Raw genomic sequence first — 18,998 nt, forward strand, 5'->3', positions numbered from 1 at the left:
GGCTGATCCTGGTGAGATCCGCACCCTGGTCACCCGGGGCAGAGCATGGCTTGTCGAGGCTGCTGCTGCTGCTGCTGCGGGTTTGGTCACCTGAATGAGGACAATGGCCGCTTCTTGTTGTTGGCCATCCTGATCATCCTGTACATGGTGTGCGGAGCCGCCATCTTCTCAGCCATCGAGCAGCCCATGGAGAAGGAAGCCAAGGAGAGGTGGCAACAGAAGTTCGACAACTTCACCCAGAAATACAACCTCAGCAAAAGTGACCTACGCAACTTCCTGCGGGACTACGAGGAGGCCAACGTGGCCGGGATCAGGGTGGACGCCATCAGACCCAGGTGGGATTTCACCGGAGCCTTCTACTTTGTTGGGACTGTGGTCTCCACCATCGGTAAGTGGTGTCGGTGTGTACTGTGTCTGCATGCTCCGTACTTCCTGGCCCTTTAAGTGGGACTTGGATAAAGTTTATTTGTCATATAGCACCAACATATTCTGCAGCGATGTACAGAGAAGACTTGCATCAGTCCATCCCCTGCGGAGTTCTTGGCCCTCAACTCTCTCATCATCTAGAATATTGCAAATGCAAATTGCAGTGATCTCAAACTACAACCCCCATCATGACAATCTGCGTGTGCCCCCCAACCTGTCGCTCTTCAGATGCTGCAAAAGTACAACTTGTTTGTTAATGCATGATGGGAGTTGTAGTTTTGCAGCAGCTGGAGGGCCGCAGATCGGAGGTCACTGATCTAGGAGGAAGGATGTACAGAGGAAGCTCAGTGTAACAAGGGGTTAACATGCAATCTCCATGTAGATGTTTCACTGGATGGAGTGAACCCCAAAGCCCCAGAGATCCCCACGGCCGGGTCCAATCTGGGTCACCCCAGGGATCACCACGGCCGGGTCCAATCTGGGTCACCCCAGGGATCACCACGGCCGGGTCCAATCTGGGTCACCCCAGGGATCACCACGGCCGGGTCCAATCTGGGTCACCCCAGGGATCACCACGGCTGGGTCCAATCTGGGTCACCCCAGGGATCACCACGGATGGGTCCAATCTGGGTCACCCCGGGGATCACTACAGCCGGGTCCAATCTGGGTCACCCCGGGGATCACCACGGCCGGGTCCGGTCTGGGTCACCCCAGGGATCACCACGGCCGGGTCCGGTCTGGGTCACCCCGGGGATCACCACGGCCGGGTCCGGTCTGGGTCACCCCAGGGATCACCACGGCCGGGTCCGGTCTGGGTCACCCCAGGGATCACCACGGCCGGGTCCGGTCTGGGTCACCCCAGGGATCACCACGGCCGGGTCCGGTCTGGGTCACCCCGGGGATCACCACGGCCGGGTCTGGTCTGGGTCACCCTAGCGATCACCACGGCCGGGTCTGGTCTGGGTCACCCTAGCGATCACCACAGCCGGGTCCGGTCTGGGTCACCCCTGGGATCACCACGGCCAGGTCCGGTCTGGGTCACCCCTGGGATCACCACGGCCGGGTTCGGTCTCGGTCACTCCGGGGATCACCACGGCCGGGTCCGGACTCGATCACCACGGCCGGGTCCGGTCTGGATCACCCCGGGGATCACCACGGCCGGGTCCGGTCTGGATCACCCCGGGGATCACCACGGCCAAGTCCGGTCTGGATCACCCCGGGGATCACCACGGCCAGGTCTGGTCTGGGTCACCCTAGCGATCACCACAGCCAGGTCCGGTCTGGATCACCCCGGAGATCACCACGGCCAGGTCCGGTCTGGATCACCCTGGGGATCACTACGGCCAGGTCCGGTCTGGATCACCCTGGGGATCACTACGGCCAGGTCCGGTCTGGATCACCCTGGGGATCACTACGGCCAGGTCCGGTCTGGATCACCCTGGGGATCACTACGGCCAGGTCCGGTCTGGATCACCCTGGGGATCACTACGGCCAGGTCCGGTCTGGATCACCCTGGGGATCACTACAGCCAGGTCCATGTACGTCACCATATCCAATGCAGAGACTTGTGTTCCCCTGAGGGCTCGGGAGGACACAGTTATGAGACTCCTCATCTATGTCCTGAGATCAGAGTTGCAGCAGATGGAGACGCCGGAGCTCGGACTTCGTGTTCCAGCTTCTTTCCACTATTGTTGAGTCATTCTGCAACTTAGACACAAAGAGCCGGTTGCCTTGTGTCTGTGTGAGGGACGGTTGTGTGGACGTCATCCGAGAGAACCACGTGCTTCAGATTCCGATAGACTGGGACACAATGGCTGGTGGGTGGGTGCGGGCGTACGGGGGGCGTGCTCAGGGTCATCACCTCACAGTGTTATAGGGTCATGGTCATAATTGTAACCTGCGGAGCTGACAGTCACTGATGACATTGCACCATGTAGCAGCCATGTGTGCTGTGCACCCCACACTATCCTGCCCCCCAACACCCCAATATCTGACCACCTGGTGCTTATACAGCTAGCCATCTCCCAGTCTATAGCCCTGCACCCTTATAGTCTGTAATAGGCAGTAACTCCTAGCTGTGCTGCACTGTAAAGCATGGCGGGGCCTCCAATAGACAATGCATTGTGATGGCTGCCTCCATGATGACGGCTGCCTGCTGATGGTCTCCATCCTGTAATCTCAGATAATGTTATTACAGTGTAAGAGAATTAGCCGCATCCTGTAGTAGTGACCTGTCACCTGCTCCATGGTGGATGGGAACAATATTCAGTGTTTATCAGGAAGGATCTCTATGGAGGTGGTGGAGCTCGGTGACATCTCCCGCATTGCTGTGTACATCCTCCTCATCCTCCTCATTAGCAGAGGGCCACGCCGCACCTCATACATTGTGTCAGTACAGAAATTGTCTCCTATAATTGTTCTTCCTGTTTACACAGCAAAGAGCAGGCAGTTCCTGCAGCAGGAGGCTCTGGCTGAGCTGTATGTAGGAGGGGGCAGCAGTGCACTAGGCCGCTCCATCACTCATCAGCAATGCTGTATCCATGGCGGCCGGAGTTTAGGTCCCCTCCTCTAACACCTCCCTCCTCCCCCACCGTCCTGAGGAGATCTGAGTCACAGGGAAGGTGCGATCTGAGGTGACGCTGACAGAGAAGATACAGTATATACAAGGATTACCAGGTGTGCATAGCCAGCATACGGGGATCACAGGGTTAATGGGGGACGCCAACACAAATACTTTAATTTTTAAAAATATTTATTTAATAAAGTTACAAAACTTTGTAATAAAACATTAAGAAAGAAGATAAAGTTATATAATATCCTCATACCTGTTAGAGTTTATTCTGCGTGTGTGAATTAGGCTGGAAGAATCAGCCGGCGCCTGATTCCTCTCTGACCTGTTCACACTTGAAGCTGTGCTGCCAGGACCCCAGGGTCAGGCCTTCTCCTGATTCCTCTCTGACCTGTTCACACTCCATGCTGTGCTGCCAGGACCCCCGGGGTCAGGCCTTCTCCTGATTCCTCTCTGACCAGTTCACACTCCATGCTGTGCTGCCAGGACCCCCGGGGTCAGGCCTTCTCCTGATTCCTCTCTGACCAGTTCACACTCCATGCTGTGCTGCCAGGACCCCCGGGGTCAGGCCTTCTCCTGATTCCTCTCTGACCAGTTCACACTCCATGCTGTGCTGCCAGGACCCCCGGGGTCAGGCCTTCTCCTGATTCCTCTCTGACCAGTTCACACTCCATGCTGTGCTGCCAGGACCCCCGGGGTCAGGCCTTCTCCTGATTCCTCTCTGACCTGTTCACACTTCATGCTGTGCTGACCCCCGGGGTCAGGCCTTCTCCTGATTCCTCTCTGACCTGTTCACACTTCATGCTGTGCTGCCAGGACCCCCGGGGTCAGGCCTTCTCCTGATTCCTCTCTGACCTGTTCACACTTCATGCTGTGCTGCCAGGACCCCCGGGGTCAGCCCTTCTCCTGATTCCTCTCTGACCTGTTCACACTTGAAGCTGTGCTGCCAGGACCCCCGGGGTCAGGCCTTCTCCTGATTCCTCTCTGACCTGTTCACACTTCATGCTGTGCTGACCCCCGGGGTCAGGCCTTCTCCTGATTCCTCTCTGACCTGTTCACACTTCATGCTGTGCTGCCAGGACCCCCGGGGTCAGCCCTTCTCCTGATTCCTCTCTGACCTGTTCACACTTGAAGCTGTGCTGCCAGGACCCCCGGGGTCAGGCCTTCTCCTGATTCCTCTCTGACCTGTTCACACTTCATGCTGTGCTGACCCCCGGGGTCAGGCCTTCTCCTGATTCCTCTCTGACCTGTTCACACTTCATGCTGTGCTGACCCCCGGGGTCAGGCCTTCTCCTGATTCCTCCTCTCCGGTGCTCTTAGGGTTCAGCTTTCAGGGGTTGCATTGCTCCGGCTTGCTCTATTATAGGATAGGGTCGAGCTCCCTGGCTGCTATTGGTCCCCATCACAGCTGTCAGACTCCTTGCTCCTATCAGCAGCCGGGGCAGAAGTTCTGGCAGCATTTAAAGGGGTTATCCAGTGTTACAAAAACCTGGCCACTTTTCCTCCTCTCTTGTCTCCAGATTGGGTGGGGTTTCAAACTTAGTTCCATTGAAGTGAATGGAGCTTGATTGCACACCTGACCTGGGGACAAGAGAGGGGGAAAAGTGGCCATGTTTTTGTAGCGCTGGATAACCCCTTTAAGCTGGGTTTACACCCTAGAGTTGCCAGTGTATGTTTGCTTTCCAGCTACACCAGCGGTTTTATTGTTTTGCTTGTATTTGACATTTGGACTTTGGATTTTGCCTCATCCTCTGTATTCCACGGCCCGACTCTGAGGAGCAAACGAGCGCTGTCAGCTATTCCAGGCAGCTGCAGCGAGCGGGCGAGTCCAGGGAGGGCCGGGGGAAGCTGCGGGGGGGCTGCCCGGGTGATCGCTGACCATCCGAGCAGCCCATAGGATATAGCGGCGGTCTGCTGCCTCCTATACCACAGAGCGGCGGCACCAGATCGCTGCTACACAAGTCGTTTGTCTTCAACGATCAGGCGACATGAACGATATCGGCTGATCGTTGCTTCCTATTCCACGGGACGATTATCGGCCATAACGGCCGATATCGGACGATAATCGTTCTTTGAAATAGGGCCTTTCCCTCTTGTGCTCAACCTTGGACTGGACTCTGTTAACCCATTGCTTGATGATTTGGATTTTGAAGTTACCCCCTGTTGCCGACTTGGACCGCCTGACCTGTTATTATATACCTGTCTGTTTGTTCTGTTTACCGCCCCGTATCCCTAGGTTAGGGACTGTCGCCCAGTTGCTTCCCTAGGGTTTAGCCTGGGGAGGGGGCAAGTAGGCAGGGACAGGGGAGAGAAGGGACTGCCATCTTCCTGGACCCCAGGACTCCCTGACATTACCATTATACCGGCCATAACACCCCCTATACCATTATACCCAGCCATAACACCCCCTATACCATTATACCAGCCATAACACCCCCTATACCATTATACCAGCCATAACACCCCCTATACCATTATACCAGCCATAACACCCCCTATACCATTATACCCAGCCATAACACCCCCTATACCATTATACCAGCCATAACACCCCCTATACCATTATACCAGCCATAACACCCCCTATACCATTATACCGGCCATAACACCCCCTATACCTTTATACCAGCCATAACACCCCCTATACCTTTATACCGGCCATAACACCCCCTATACAATTATACCGGCCATAACACCCCCTATACCATTATACCAGCCATAACACCCCCTATACCATTATACCGGCCATAACACCCCCTATACCATTATACCAGCCATAACACCCCCTATACAATTATACCGGCCATAACACCCCCTATACCATTATACCAGCCATAACACCCCCTATACAATTATACCGGCCATAACACCCCCTATACCATTATACCGGCCATAACACCCCCTATACCATTATACCTGCCATAACACCCCCTATACCATTATACCGGCCATAACACCCCCTATACCATTATACCAGCCATAACACCCCCTATACCATTATACCGGCCATAACACCCCCTATACCTTTATACCAGCCATAACACCCCCTATACCATTATACCAGCCATAACACCCCCTATACCATTATACCGGGCCATAACACCCCCTATACCATTATACCGGCCATAACACCCCCTATACCATTATACCAGCCATAACACCCCCTATACCATTATACCCAGCCATAACACCCCCTATACCATTATACCAGCCATAACACCCCCTATACCATTATACCGGCCATAACACCCCCTATACCTTTATACCAGCCATAACACCCCCTATACCATTATACCCAGCCATAACACCCCCTATACCATTATACCAGCCATAACACCCCCTATACCATTATACCAGCCATAACACCCCCTATACCATTATACCGGCCATAACACCCCCTATACCATTATACCCAGCCATAACACCCCCTATACCATTATACCCAGCCATAACACCCCCTATACCATTATACCGGCCATAACACCCCCTATACCATTATACCCAGCCATAACACCCCCTATACCATTATACCGGCCATAACACCCCCTATACCATTATACCAGCCATAACACCCCCTATACCATTATACCGGCCATAACACCCCCCTATACCTTTATACCAGCCATAACACCCCCTATACCGTTATACCGGCCATAACACCCCCTATACCATTATACCGGCCATAACACCCCCTATACCATTATACCAGCCATAACACCCCCTATACCATTATACCCAGCCATAACACCCCCTATACCATTATACCCAGCCATAACACCCCCTATACCATTATACCCAGCCATAACACCCCCTATACCATTATACCGGCCATAACACCCCCTATACCATTGTACCGGCCATAACACCCCCTATACCATTATACCGGCCATAACACCCCCTATACCATTATACCGGCCATAACACCCCCTATACCATTGTACCGGCCATAACACCCCCTATACCATTGTACCGGCCATAACACCCCCTTTACCATTATACCAGCCATAACACCCCCTATACCATTATACCGGCCATAACACCCCCTATTCCATTATACCGGCCATAACATCCCCTATACCATTATACCAGCCATAACACCCCCTATACCATTATACCAGCCATAACACCCCCTATACCATTATACCAGCCATAACACCCCCTATACCATTATACCCAGCCATAACACCCCCTATACCATTATACCAGCCATAACATCCCCTATACCATTATACCCAGCCATAACAATCCTTAGTGGTTTATAGTTACAGCTGCACAGTCCTCTCTATTCCCTCCCTGCACTCATCTCTAGCATCATAGAGAGAACAGTGTGGTCATACAGTTACAGCTGCACAGTCCTCTCTATCCCCTCCCTGCACTCATCGCTATGATCATAGAGAGAACTGTGTGGTCATACAGTTACAGCTGCACAGTCCTCTCTATCCTCTCCCTGCACTCATCTCTATGAATATAGAGAGAACTGTGTGGTCATACAGTTACAGCTGCACAGTCCTCTCTATCCTCTCCCTGCACTCATCTCTATGAATATAGAGAGAACTGTGTGGTCATACAGTTACAGCTGCACAGTCCTCTCTGTCCCCTCCCTGCACTCATCTCTATGAATATAGAGAGAACTGTGTGGTCATACAGTTACAGCTGCACAGTCCTCTCTGTCCCCTCCCTGCACTCATCTCTATGAATATAGAGAGAACTGTGTGGTCATACAGTTACAGCTGCACAGTCCTCTCTGTCCCCTCCCTGCACTGTGTGAGACCAGTTTCCTCTAACATCGGACTAGTAAACATTTTTTTGCTGCTGAACTAATTTCCATCTGAGAATAGTAAGGTATGGGGGGGGGGTGACTTCTCCCGACGTCTTCTTGATTTGTGTATTAAGGATTCTCTCCAAGTCGGGAGACAATTGCTCAGATACACAGAAGCTTTTAGTCATTTTCTTAAGTGGCTCCAAACCAGGAGACTGTACAGGAGCAATTTCTACAGTGATCACATCCTGCGAGGAGAATGATGGTGAAGTGTCACTCATAGAGGGGTGTTACCGGGAGGAGCCACCCAGGTTATACCAGCTATATATATATGTATATATATATACAGGAGATCCCTAGGTTATACCAGCTGTACATCTATAATAGTATACATTATATACCCAGGTTATACCAGCTGTACATATATAATTATATACAGGAGATACCCAGGTTATACCGGCCGTACATATATAATTATATACATTATATACCCAGGTTATACCAGCTATATATATATGTATATACAGGAGATCCCTAGGTTATACCAGCTGTACATATATATGTTTATACAGGAGATCCCCAGGTTATACCAGCTGTACATATATAATTATATACAGTATATACCCAGGTTATACCAGCTGTACATATATAATTATATACAGTATATATCCAGGTTATACCAGCTGTACATATATAATTATATACAGTATATACCGAGGGTATACCAGCTGTACATATATAATTATATACAGGAGATACCCAGGTTATACCAGCTGTACATATATAATTATATACAGTATATACCCAGGTTATACCAGCTGTACATATATAATTATATACAGTATATACCCAGGTTATACCAGCTGTACCTATATAATTATATACAGCAGATCCCCAGGTTATACCAGCTGTACATATATAATTATATACAGCAGATCCCCAGGTTATACCAGCTGTACATATGTATAATTATATACAGTATATACCCAGGTTATACCAGCTGTACATATATATAATTATATACAGTATATACCCAGGTTATACCAGCTGTACATATATAATTATATACAGTATATACCCAGGTTATACCAGCTGTACATATATAATTATATACAGTATATACCCAGGTTATACCAGCTGTACATATATAATTATATACAGTATATACCCAGGTTATACCAGCTGTACATATATATAATTATATACAGTATATACCCAGGTTATACCAGCTGTACATATATAATTATATACAGTATATATTCAGGTTATACCAGCTGTACCTATATAATTATATACAGCAGATCCCCAGGTTATACCAGCTGTACATATATATAATTATATACAGTATATACCCAGGTTATACCAGCTGTACATATATAATTATATACAGCAGATCCCCAGGTTATACCAGCTGTACATATATATAATTATATACAGTATATACCCAGGTTATACCAGCTGTACATATATAATTATATACAGTATATACCCAGGTTATACCAGCTGTACATATATAATTATATACAGTATATACCCAGGTTATACCAGCTGTACATATATAATTATATACAGTATATATTCAGGTTATACCAGCTGTACATATATAATTATATACAGTATATACCCAGGTTATACCAGCTGTACATATATAATTATATACAGTATATACCCAGGTTATACCAGCTGTACCTATATAATTATATACAGCAGATCCCCAGGTTATACCAGCTGTACATATATAATTATATACAGCAGATCCCCAGGTAATACCAGCTGTACATATGTATAATTATATACAGTATATACCCAGGTTATACCAGCTGTACATATATATAATTATATACAGTATATACCCAGGTTATACCAGCTGTACATATATAATTATATACAGTAGATACCCAGGTTATACCAGCTGTACATATATAATTATATACAGTAGATACCCAGGTTATACCAGCTGTACATATATAATTATATACAGTAGATACCCAGGTTATACCAGCTGTACATATATAATTATATACAGTATATACCCAGGTTATACCAGCTGTACATATATAATTATATACAGTATATACCCAGGTTATACCAGCTGTACATATATAATTATATACAGTATATACCCAGGTTATACCAGCTGTACATATATATAATTATATACAGTATATACCCAGGTTATACCAGCTGTACATATATAATTATATACAGTATATATTCAGGTTATACCAGCTGTACCTATATAATTATATACAGCAGATCCCCAGGTTATACCAGCTGTACATATATATAATTATATACAGTATATACCCAGGTTATACCAGCTGTACATATATAATTATATACAGTATATACCCAGGTTATACCAGCTGTACATATATAATTATATACAGTATATACCCAGGTTATACCAGCTGTACATATATAATTATATACAGCAGATCCCCAGGTTATACCAGCTGTACATATATATAATTATATACAGTATATACCCAGGTTATACCAGCTGTACATATATAATTATATACAGTATATACCCAGGTTATACCAGCTGTACATATATAATTATATACAGTATATACCCAGGTTATACCAGCTGTACATATATAATTATATACAGTATATACCCAGGTTATACCAGCTGTACATATATAATTATATACAGCAGATCCCCAGGTTATACCAGCTGTACATATATAATTATATACATAGTTATATAGTTACATAGTTAATACGGTTGAAAAAAGACACATGTCCATCAAGTTCAACCAAGGAGGGGATGGATACAGGGAAGGGGGAGGGGTGATAGGTTCTATACATATGCATCTATATTATTTTGGTCTAAGAACTTGTCTAGCCCTGTTTTGAAGCCTTCTACTGTTGTTGCTGTGACCAGATCCTGTGGTAGACTGTTCCACAGATTCACAGTTCTCATGGTAAAGAAGACTTGTCGCCTCCGGAGGTTGAACCTTTTTTTCTCCAGGCGGAGGCAGCGCCCCCTTGTCTCTCCAGGCGGAGGCAGCGCCCATTGTCTCTCCAGGCGGAGGCAGTGCCCCCTTGTCTCTCCAGGCGGAGGCAGCGCCCTCTTGTCTCTCCAGGCGGAGGCAGTGCCCCCTTGTCTCTCCAGGCGGAGGCAGCACCCCCTTGTCTCTCCAGGCGGAGGCAGCGCCCCCCTTGTCTCTCCAGGCGGAGGCAGCGCCCCCTTGTCTCTCCAGGCGGAGGCAGCGCCCATTGTCTCTCCAGGCGGAGGCAGTGCCCCCTTGTCTCTCCAGGCGGAGGCAGCGCCCCCTTGTCTCTCCAGGCGGAGGCAGTGCCCTCTTGTCCTTTGAGGGGGTTTTACCTGGAAGATCTTTTCCCCATATTTCTTGTGGGGGCCATTTATATATTTAAATAAATTAATCATATCTCCCCTTAAACGTCTCTTCTCCAGACTAAACAAATGTAATTCTTTTAATCTCTCCTCATAACTAAGATGCTCCATTCCCCTTATTAGTTTAGTTGCCCGTCTTTGTACCCTCTCCAGCTCTAGAACATCCTTTTTATGAATCGGGTTCCAAAACTGGACAGCATACTCCAGATGGGGCCGCACCAAAGCTTTATAAAGCGGTAATATTATATCCCTGTCCCGAGAGTCCATGCCTGTTTTAATGCATGACAATATCCTGCTGGCTTTAGAAGCAGCTGACTGACATTGTGCTGTTCTGTAGTCTATTATCTACATGTACACCCAGATCCTTCTCTATCAGTGACTCTCCCAGAGTAACTCCCCCCAGGACATATGATGCATGTGGGTTATTAGTACCCAGGTGCATAACTTTACATTTATCCACATTGAACCTCATTTGCCAAGTGGACGCCCAAACACTCAGTGTGTCTAAGTCATCCTGTAACATCTGCACATCCTCCATACAGCAGATCCCCAGGTTATACCAGCTGTACCTATATAATTATATACAGCAGATCCCCAGGTTATACCAGCTGTACATATATATGTATAATAGAGATGATGTACTTTTTAATGGATGCTGATCCCCTCTGTGCTGCTGTTGTGTGGTGTGACACGGTTCCTCCATCCCTGAGGATACATATAGACAGTTGTATAGGGTCAGTCATGTGATGGGGGGTGACACCAGGGTGACAATCAGCTTGGTGGTGGAGGAGCTGTGTTCCCTGATGAGGTATTGACTGTGTAATGAGCTGGAAGTGAATGGCGTGCCGCACTCTCTCATTGATTTTCTGGCTGAACACCTGTTCACTGATCCCATCAAAGAATTCAGACGCCGCTCTGTGTGTACGGTCAGCGACCAAAATCACGGCCTCTGCCTGCGAGGGGTGGTGGCCGAATCCTAATAACCCTGTTGGGAAGACTAAAGTAGACGTTGAGGCATGCTGGGAGCTGTGGTTTTACAACAACTGGAGACCTCTGCCCTCTGCTATCTGTACTTACTGTCACCCCCTACACACACACAGATACATACACATATACATACATATATACAAACAGATACATACATATATACGCACACACATACATACATATATACACACATATACACATATATACACATACATACAGATACACACACATACATACATACATATACACACAGATACATACATACACATATATACAAAATTTGAATATGCAAAAAAGGGGTCCGTGGAGCCTCAGTTACGAGTCTCAAAACACGGGAATAGCCAGATATCCCTCTCTCCAGAGAAGGAAGCCCATTGCCAAGGGGCGCCTCCTAGTGGGGAGAGCACCAAACCACCCTGATACGTAGTCCCTCAGGTCCTCACTCTGTAGCGAGCTTTGGGACCTAAATAGGGAAACACCAGGGTGGCCCCTGTGAGTCAAAGTCTAACTCTGTGGCGAGTATAACGACATAAGACAAGGGTTACCAAGGCTAGGCATCCATCCACAGACTGCAGTTTCGGGGTATTTGCCCCTCGTCAGTGTGGAGCAGGATTCTGGCTACTGGGGCAATGATAAATAGACCAACAAAACACAACAATCACTGAACTCAGGGAGAACAGTGAAAAATTCCAATTCCAATTCCAATACACATATATACACACACAGATACATACATATATACACACATATATACACACACAGATACATACATATATACACACATATATACACACATAAATACATAAACACACACAGATACATACATATGTATGTACACAGTGACCCCACCAGCAGAATAGTGAGTGCAGCTCTGGGGCATAATACAGGATGTAACTCAGGATCAGTAATGTATGTACACAGTGACCCCACCAGCAGAATAGTGAGTGCAGCTCTGGGGCATAATACAGGATGTAACTCAGGATCAGTAATGTATGTACACAGTGACCCCACCAGCAGAATAGTGAGTGCAGCTCTGGAGTATAATACAGGATGTAACTCAGGATCAGTAATGTAATGTATGTACACAGTGACCTCACCAGCAGAATAGTGAGTGCAGCTCTGGGGTATAATATAGGATGTAACTCAGGATCAGTAATGTATGTACACAGTGACCTCACCAGCAGAATAGTGAGCGCAGCTCTGGGGTATAATATAGGATGTAACTCAGGATCAGTAATGTATGTACACAGTGACCTCACCAGCAGAATAGTGAGCGCAGCTCTGGGGTATAATATAGGATGTAACTCAGGATCAGTAATGTATGTACACAGTAACCCTACCAGCAGAATAGTGAGTGCAGCTCTGGAGTATAATACAGGATGTAACTCAGGATCAGTAATGTATGTACACAGTGACCCCAGCAGCAGAATAGTGAGTGCAGCTCTGGAGTAGACTGGAGGATAGGCGGGTGTGGTCACTCTCAGTGTGTGTAGGTGTGTCTGTCTGTGCTCCTGAGCTCCAGAGAGAGCGGCTGATTTTCCACCTGCCTTTCCCAGGAGTGTGGCAGGCTCCTGGGGAGAGGCTTTCAGCATGGATCCCCGGGAATCCCAGGCCTCCATCTCCTGAACCAGGCCAGCGGGGGGTGGAGAGGAAAAGCTACCGGCCAGCGCTCCAGCCTGTGGACTGAGGAGATCTGGAAGGGTCCGCAGCAATGTGACCCCTGGCCCCCAGGCAATGACTTCCAGTGATGGAGGAAAGAAAACTGCGGCTAAGAAAACTCCAGCAGTGTCCAGGAGTCAGCCGGTGGAGATGTGGGGTGAGCGAGGCCCCAAGGAGTCTGCCAGCACATACTGCTCCCGCATCACCGCTACGTGTGCCGAGTACGAACAGCTTGGAAAGGAGCTGAAGGCAGCAAGAGAAGATCTGCGCTTTCTCAGGTACCAGGCTAATACAGCTCCCAAGAGGAAGAAGCCCGAGTTCTCTCCCAGGATCAAGTCCCTGAGTGCTCAGGTAAAGGGGATAGAGGAGAGGAGGGCGGCCATCATGGAGGGGATAGAGGAGAGGAGGGCGGCTATCCCGGAGGGGATAGAGGAGAGGAGGGCGGCCATCCCGGAGGGGATAGAGGAGAGGAGGGCGGCCATCCTGGAAGGGAGCGACCTGTTCAGGGAGAAATTGCGAAATGAGGATCGCTTTGCCACTATGAAATCCCCTAGCAGCAGAGCGGATGATGGGGGTGATGCTGCAGGAGATGGGGAGAGTAGTAGTGGTGAGGAGGAAGAAATGGAGGCTGAGGAGGCTGAGAAAGCTGAGGACTTGGTGGAGTGTAAGGAGGAGGACTGTGTGGTGAATGAAGACCCCTCTGATGTCACCCAAAGTACCCCCCAAAGCATGCAGGAGAGCTACAGCATTATGGCAGCGCAGGTGGCCCTGCCAGACACTGATGAGGATGATGATGATGGTCTGTCAGATGGAGGACTACTACAGGCCATAATCAGGCAGGAGTCCCCCCTGAGGATGGAGGCCTTCACATTTGGAGAAGATCTCGGTGAGAATGTTCCTGTAAAAAGAAAAGCAGCCAAAAAGCAAGAAAGTGTGAGTCTTGTATTTACTCCATTCCAGCAGTCCGGGGCGGCTGAGAAGTCAGTCCGGGCGGCTGGTGACTCCTCTACACTGCCAGTCCCCATTTCTGATGTGGAATGGGGCCAGCAAGGAGGAGAGATAGATGGCGGAGAAAGCCGCTCCTGCTTGTGTCAGTAGTGGGGGCGGCCATAGTAAAGGTAAAGAAGGGCCGGACAGGAAGGTTCAGGGCCACTCGGGAGTCTCGGGTGCTGCAGGACGCTCCTCTGTGGGGGGTGCCCGGGCATCAGAGACTGGTGCAGAAGGTTCCGGAATGTCACATCCACCCGGAGTGACGGCGATTCCGGTTACCGTGTCTCCTGCTGTGGGCTCTGCGGGGTCGCAGCGGGATGGCGCGTCTTCTGGGAACGCAGTAGACAACTCTCCCAGGGCAAGAACATTGGAGCCTATAACGGGTTCCAGCGGGAGAGTTAATGGTGATGCGGGGCCATGTGCGTCACCTGTCATGGCATCCACAGCTAAAGAGACTGTTGGGACTAAGACACGAAAAACAGTGCTAAAACCTGCCACACTGATCCATAAAGCCAGTCCAGCTACTGAGTGTATGGAGGTGACGGATGGGGGGAGTAGTAGTAGTAGCATGAATGTTGTGCAGACTGGGGGAGGGAGTGGTGTTATTGATGGGAGTGGTAGTGGTGTGCATGATGGGGATGGGAGTGGTTTGAATGCTAGGAGTGGTGAAGTTAACCCTTCAGGTGCCACTGGAGAGGTGGCAATTCTCAGGGCAGATATTGCTGGGGTATATTCTGGTAATGCGGTTACTAGTCAGTCAGGGCCGGGTCCGGCTGCCCCTCCGGCTGCCATCAGGAGTTACGCTAATGTTGCGGCGGCCGGAGGTCCAGGGAGATCTTCACTTCCACCCCCTGGGGAGGGTCACTTGCAACGACGCCTTCTGGAGGCACTTAGGAAAGGAGATAGAACGCTCCAGGTAGAGGGGAGGGAGGTCGACTTGTCCTTCTACCTAGAAAGACATGGACTTGGAGCCTTCCGAGAGAACAATGGGGAAGTGGTCTGGTCGCTTCCAACACCCGGGCAGGAGGTGGGCCGTAGGAACGTGGCCCGTCTGGTATGGAGAGGCAGTGATGCGTGCCCACAGAGAGGGAAGGTGGTGGAGCTTCTCTTCCAGATGAGGTTCAAGGCCAGTGACATCTTTGCCTTGATCCACCCCTACGGCTCCTCTGAGTTCGACATCAGCTTTGTAAGACCAGAGGGGCTTGAACTTTTCTGGTCTAATTATGAGCTGGTGAAGGACGAGCCCGGATGGCGAGATTTCGTTGTTAAAGCGATATCTCGCCAGAGCATGGTAAAGAAAGTGACCGTTTTGACACGTAACGAATCACTTTCTTGTTATGACATCATGACTTGGTTGGGCAGGTACGGGGAAGTGACGGACGTTCCCCGGAAGAACTTAGATCAGCATGGCATCTGGTCTGGGGCCTGGACGTTCTTAGTCCGTCTAAAACGTTCAGGCAATACTGTTGCGCACATACCATCAGCCGCTTTCCTTGGTCGCGACAGAATCCAGGTCTTTTACCAGGGGCAACCGAAGCTGTGCCACAGGTGCGGTGATCCCACCCACTTTAGCGCAAACTGCTCTAAGCAGATGTGCGCACTGTGCGGTGCGGAGGGTCATCTTGCTGCATCCTGTGGCCGGATTAGGTGCCACCTGTGTGGTGACCTTGGTCACCCGTTTAGTAGGTGTCCCCGTTCTTTCTCTTATGCTGCAGCCACCCGAGCTGGGGAGAGCCCTGAGGTTGCCTCAGCGGGGGAGGGGACCAGCAGAGGAGAGGGACCACCAGAGCCAAGGAAGAGAACTGACAAGGAAAAGCGTAAGAGCCCCACTCAGCTTAGGCGAGAGAAAATGCGCAGAGGGAGCAAGGACCTTGGAAGTTCCAAGATGGTCGGGGTAGTCCAGGGTCCTGCTCCTGGCGTTGGCTCAGATGGTCAGGCTGAGGCTTTGGGGGGCGCTGAACTAGATGAAGAGATGGGGAGACTGCGCAAAGAGGAAAGCGAGGCTATAGCCATCTCCTCAGGTTCTTCCCAGTATGAAAGTCTGGATGAGGATGGAGGGAGATGGCAAGAGGAAAAACCTAAGCGCAGCAGAAGGAAGAATGTTAAGAAGATGCCTAAAAAATCTAAGGCGACTTCTTCGTCTTCCCAAAAAATTATTAAAGGCCAGATGTCAAAGGAAGCTCTGACTGACCCCCCTCTGATCGGTCTATCTAACAGATATCAGTCCCTCAGTGAAGGAACCTCTCCATTTTTAGAGGGAGAGGTTGAGGGACTGGTGTCTAGGGCAGAGGAACCTCCAGGAGGTGCCGAGCCTGCTCCCCCAGAGGTAGTTTCCTCAGGGGGTCAGGTGGCCTCAGGTGGTGGAAGTGAAGATCAAGAGATGGATATGTCCACCTCTCTAAAACGGTCTAAGGAACCATCTAAGGGGTCTTCCTCTGATGTTGAAGGGGGTGGAAAGAAAAAAGGAAAGAAAACTGTTAGGAACCGGACAGCAAGACAAGACAACACAGTGAGCCCTAAGCTCAGCCCCGCCCACTGTCCTCTACCTATTTGCCACAATCCGCCCTAAGATGGCGGCGAGCAACTGGGCGTCAGTCCCTGCACTGGCTAGGTGGGACACAAAGACAAGACAGACAGACAAAACACAATAAAGAATGGTCGACAGTCCGGGTCACAACAATCGGGCAGCAAAAGTACAAAATCACAATCCAAAGGCGAGGTCAATAAACAGGCAATATGGTCAGGGGCAGGCAGCAAGCAGGAATGGTCAGAAATACAAAGCAGAGTCAGAATAAACAGAGCAAGAATAGCAAACACAGAACCAGGCAGAGGCAAGCTCAATATCCGGCCATGAGAGCACAGACTGGGTTAGTTATATAGGAGGCCAGGATTCTGGTCCAGAATGTAATTGGACCATCCCCCTGATCTCCAAGCACAGACACCTGAGAACAAGACAGATCCACTGGCAGGATGACCTGTCAGTCACAGCAGAACCCAAACACAGATTAACCATGACATGGCCAGACAGAATTCAGACAGAATTCAGCAGGTGAAGTCGGGTGTGTCTCCCAACAAAGGTGAGCATATAAACCAGTGTTCACACACTGCAAACAAAACACAGAAACAGGATACAAGAAAATCAGTGCCTTCTCGGCCGAACAGCACGAGCCGAGGGGCGCATAATGCTCTGCAGAGATACCATCCTGACAAAAACAAGTAAGTAGGGGTTTAAGGCCGTCCAACTCTATCATCCATGATGGCGGCACTCACCCCATTGACGCTGGCATCCATTAACTGTGCCAGCATTAAGTCTGATACGGCTAGATTTGCAGCCTTTGATTTTCTCGGTCGTATTAACGCCGACATTTTGTTTTTGCAGGAGACCAGGTTGACAGATCTAGCCTCTCTAATAAAAGCCAAGAGAGAGTGGAGGCATGGACCTTCACACTGGTCTCTTGCGGCTGAGCCGTATAGTGGGGTGGCGGTCCTTTTTACCGCTCCTGTAGAATGCAGACGGGTTATCGAGTTGGAAATGGGGAGGTGCCTGATCTTGGATGTCCTCATGAAGGGGCAAGAGCTCAGGCTCATTAACATCTATGCCCCACAAACTAAGTGGGACCGTAAAAGCCTCTTCATGAGGATTAAGCCCTTTCTTTTTACGAGTCGGCAGGTGATCTTTGGTGGAGACTTCAATACTATCACGAGGTCTCAGGACAGGAGAGGCGCCAAAGACAAGCTGGCTTATGATAGCATGGCCCTGATTAGTATAGTTAGGGAAGCTCGCCTAGAGGATGCCCACATCCGGACCCCCTCGGGCCACACGGGTTTCACCTATCATCGAGGTAGCTGCAGGTCTAGATTAGACAGGTTTTATTTAAAGGAGGAAGCCGTCTCTTCCGCAGTGTCCGTGGATGAGGTGGAGTTCTCCGATCACTGTCTAATTTTGTTTTCCCTGAATGTTTCAGAGACCCCCCGGATGGGTAGAGGCTACTGGAGGCTGAATTCGGCCCTCCTGGAAGAAGCAGAGGTAAGACAGTCCTTTGAGGATTTTCTTCAGAGTCAGGTACCTCTACTGGGCCTATGTAGTTGTAAGTCAGAGTGGTGGGAGATATTCAAGAAGCGGGTTGCGAGGTTCTTCCGCCAGCTCTCGAGCCTCAGGTCCCTGAATAGGTATCATGTGTATCAGGGCCTGAGGAGGAAACTCGAGCATCTCGTCTCGACTGGAGGTAGTAGAGAGGAGA

The 18,998-nt window shown here is 49.4% G+C and overlaps 1 protein-coding gene across 1 annotated transcript in view; it reads left to right on the forward strand.

Annotated features, from left to right (window-relative positions):
- KCNK13 (potassium two pore domain channel subfamily K member 13) overlaps nucleotides 1-18,998 on the forward strand; it is a 44,739-nt gene continuing 25,741 nt past the window's right edge. Inside the window, exon 1 of the mRNA XM_069951221.1 lies at nucleotides 1-388. Within this exon, the coding sequence (XP_069807322.1) occupies nucleotides 46-388 (343 nt within the window). The 5' untranslated portion in view covers nucleotides 1-45. The remainder of the gene's footprint in view (nucleotides 389-18,998) is intronic.

The sequence above is a fragment of the Dendropsophus ebraccatus genome, chromosome 13 (genome assembly GCF_027789765.1).
Source record: "Dendropsophus ebraccatus isolate aDenEbr1 chromosome 13, aDenEbr1.pat, whole genome shotgun sequence".
Taxonomy (NCBI): Eukaryota; Metazoa; Chordata; class Amphibia; order Anura; family Hylidae; genus Dendropsophus; species Dendropsophus ebraccatus.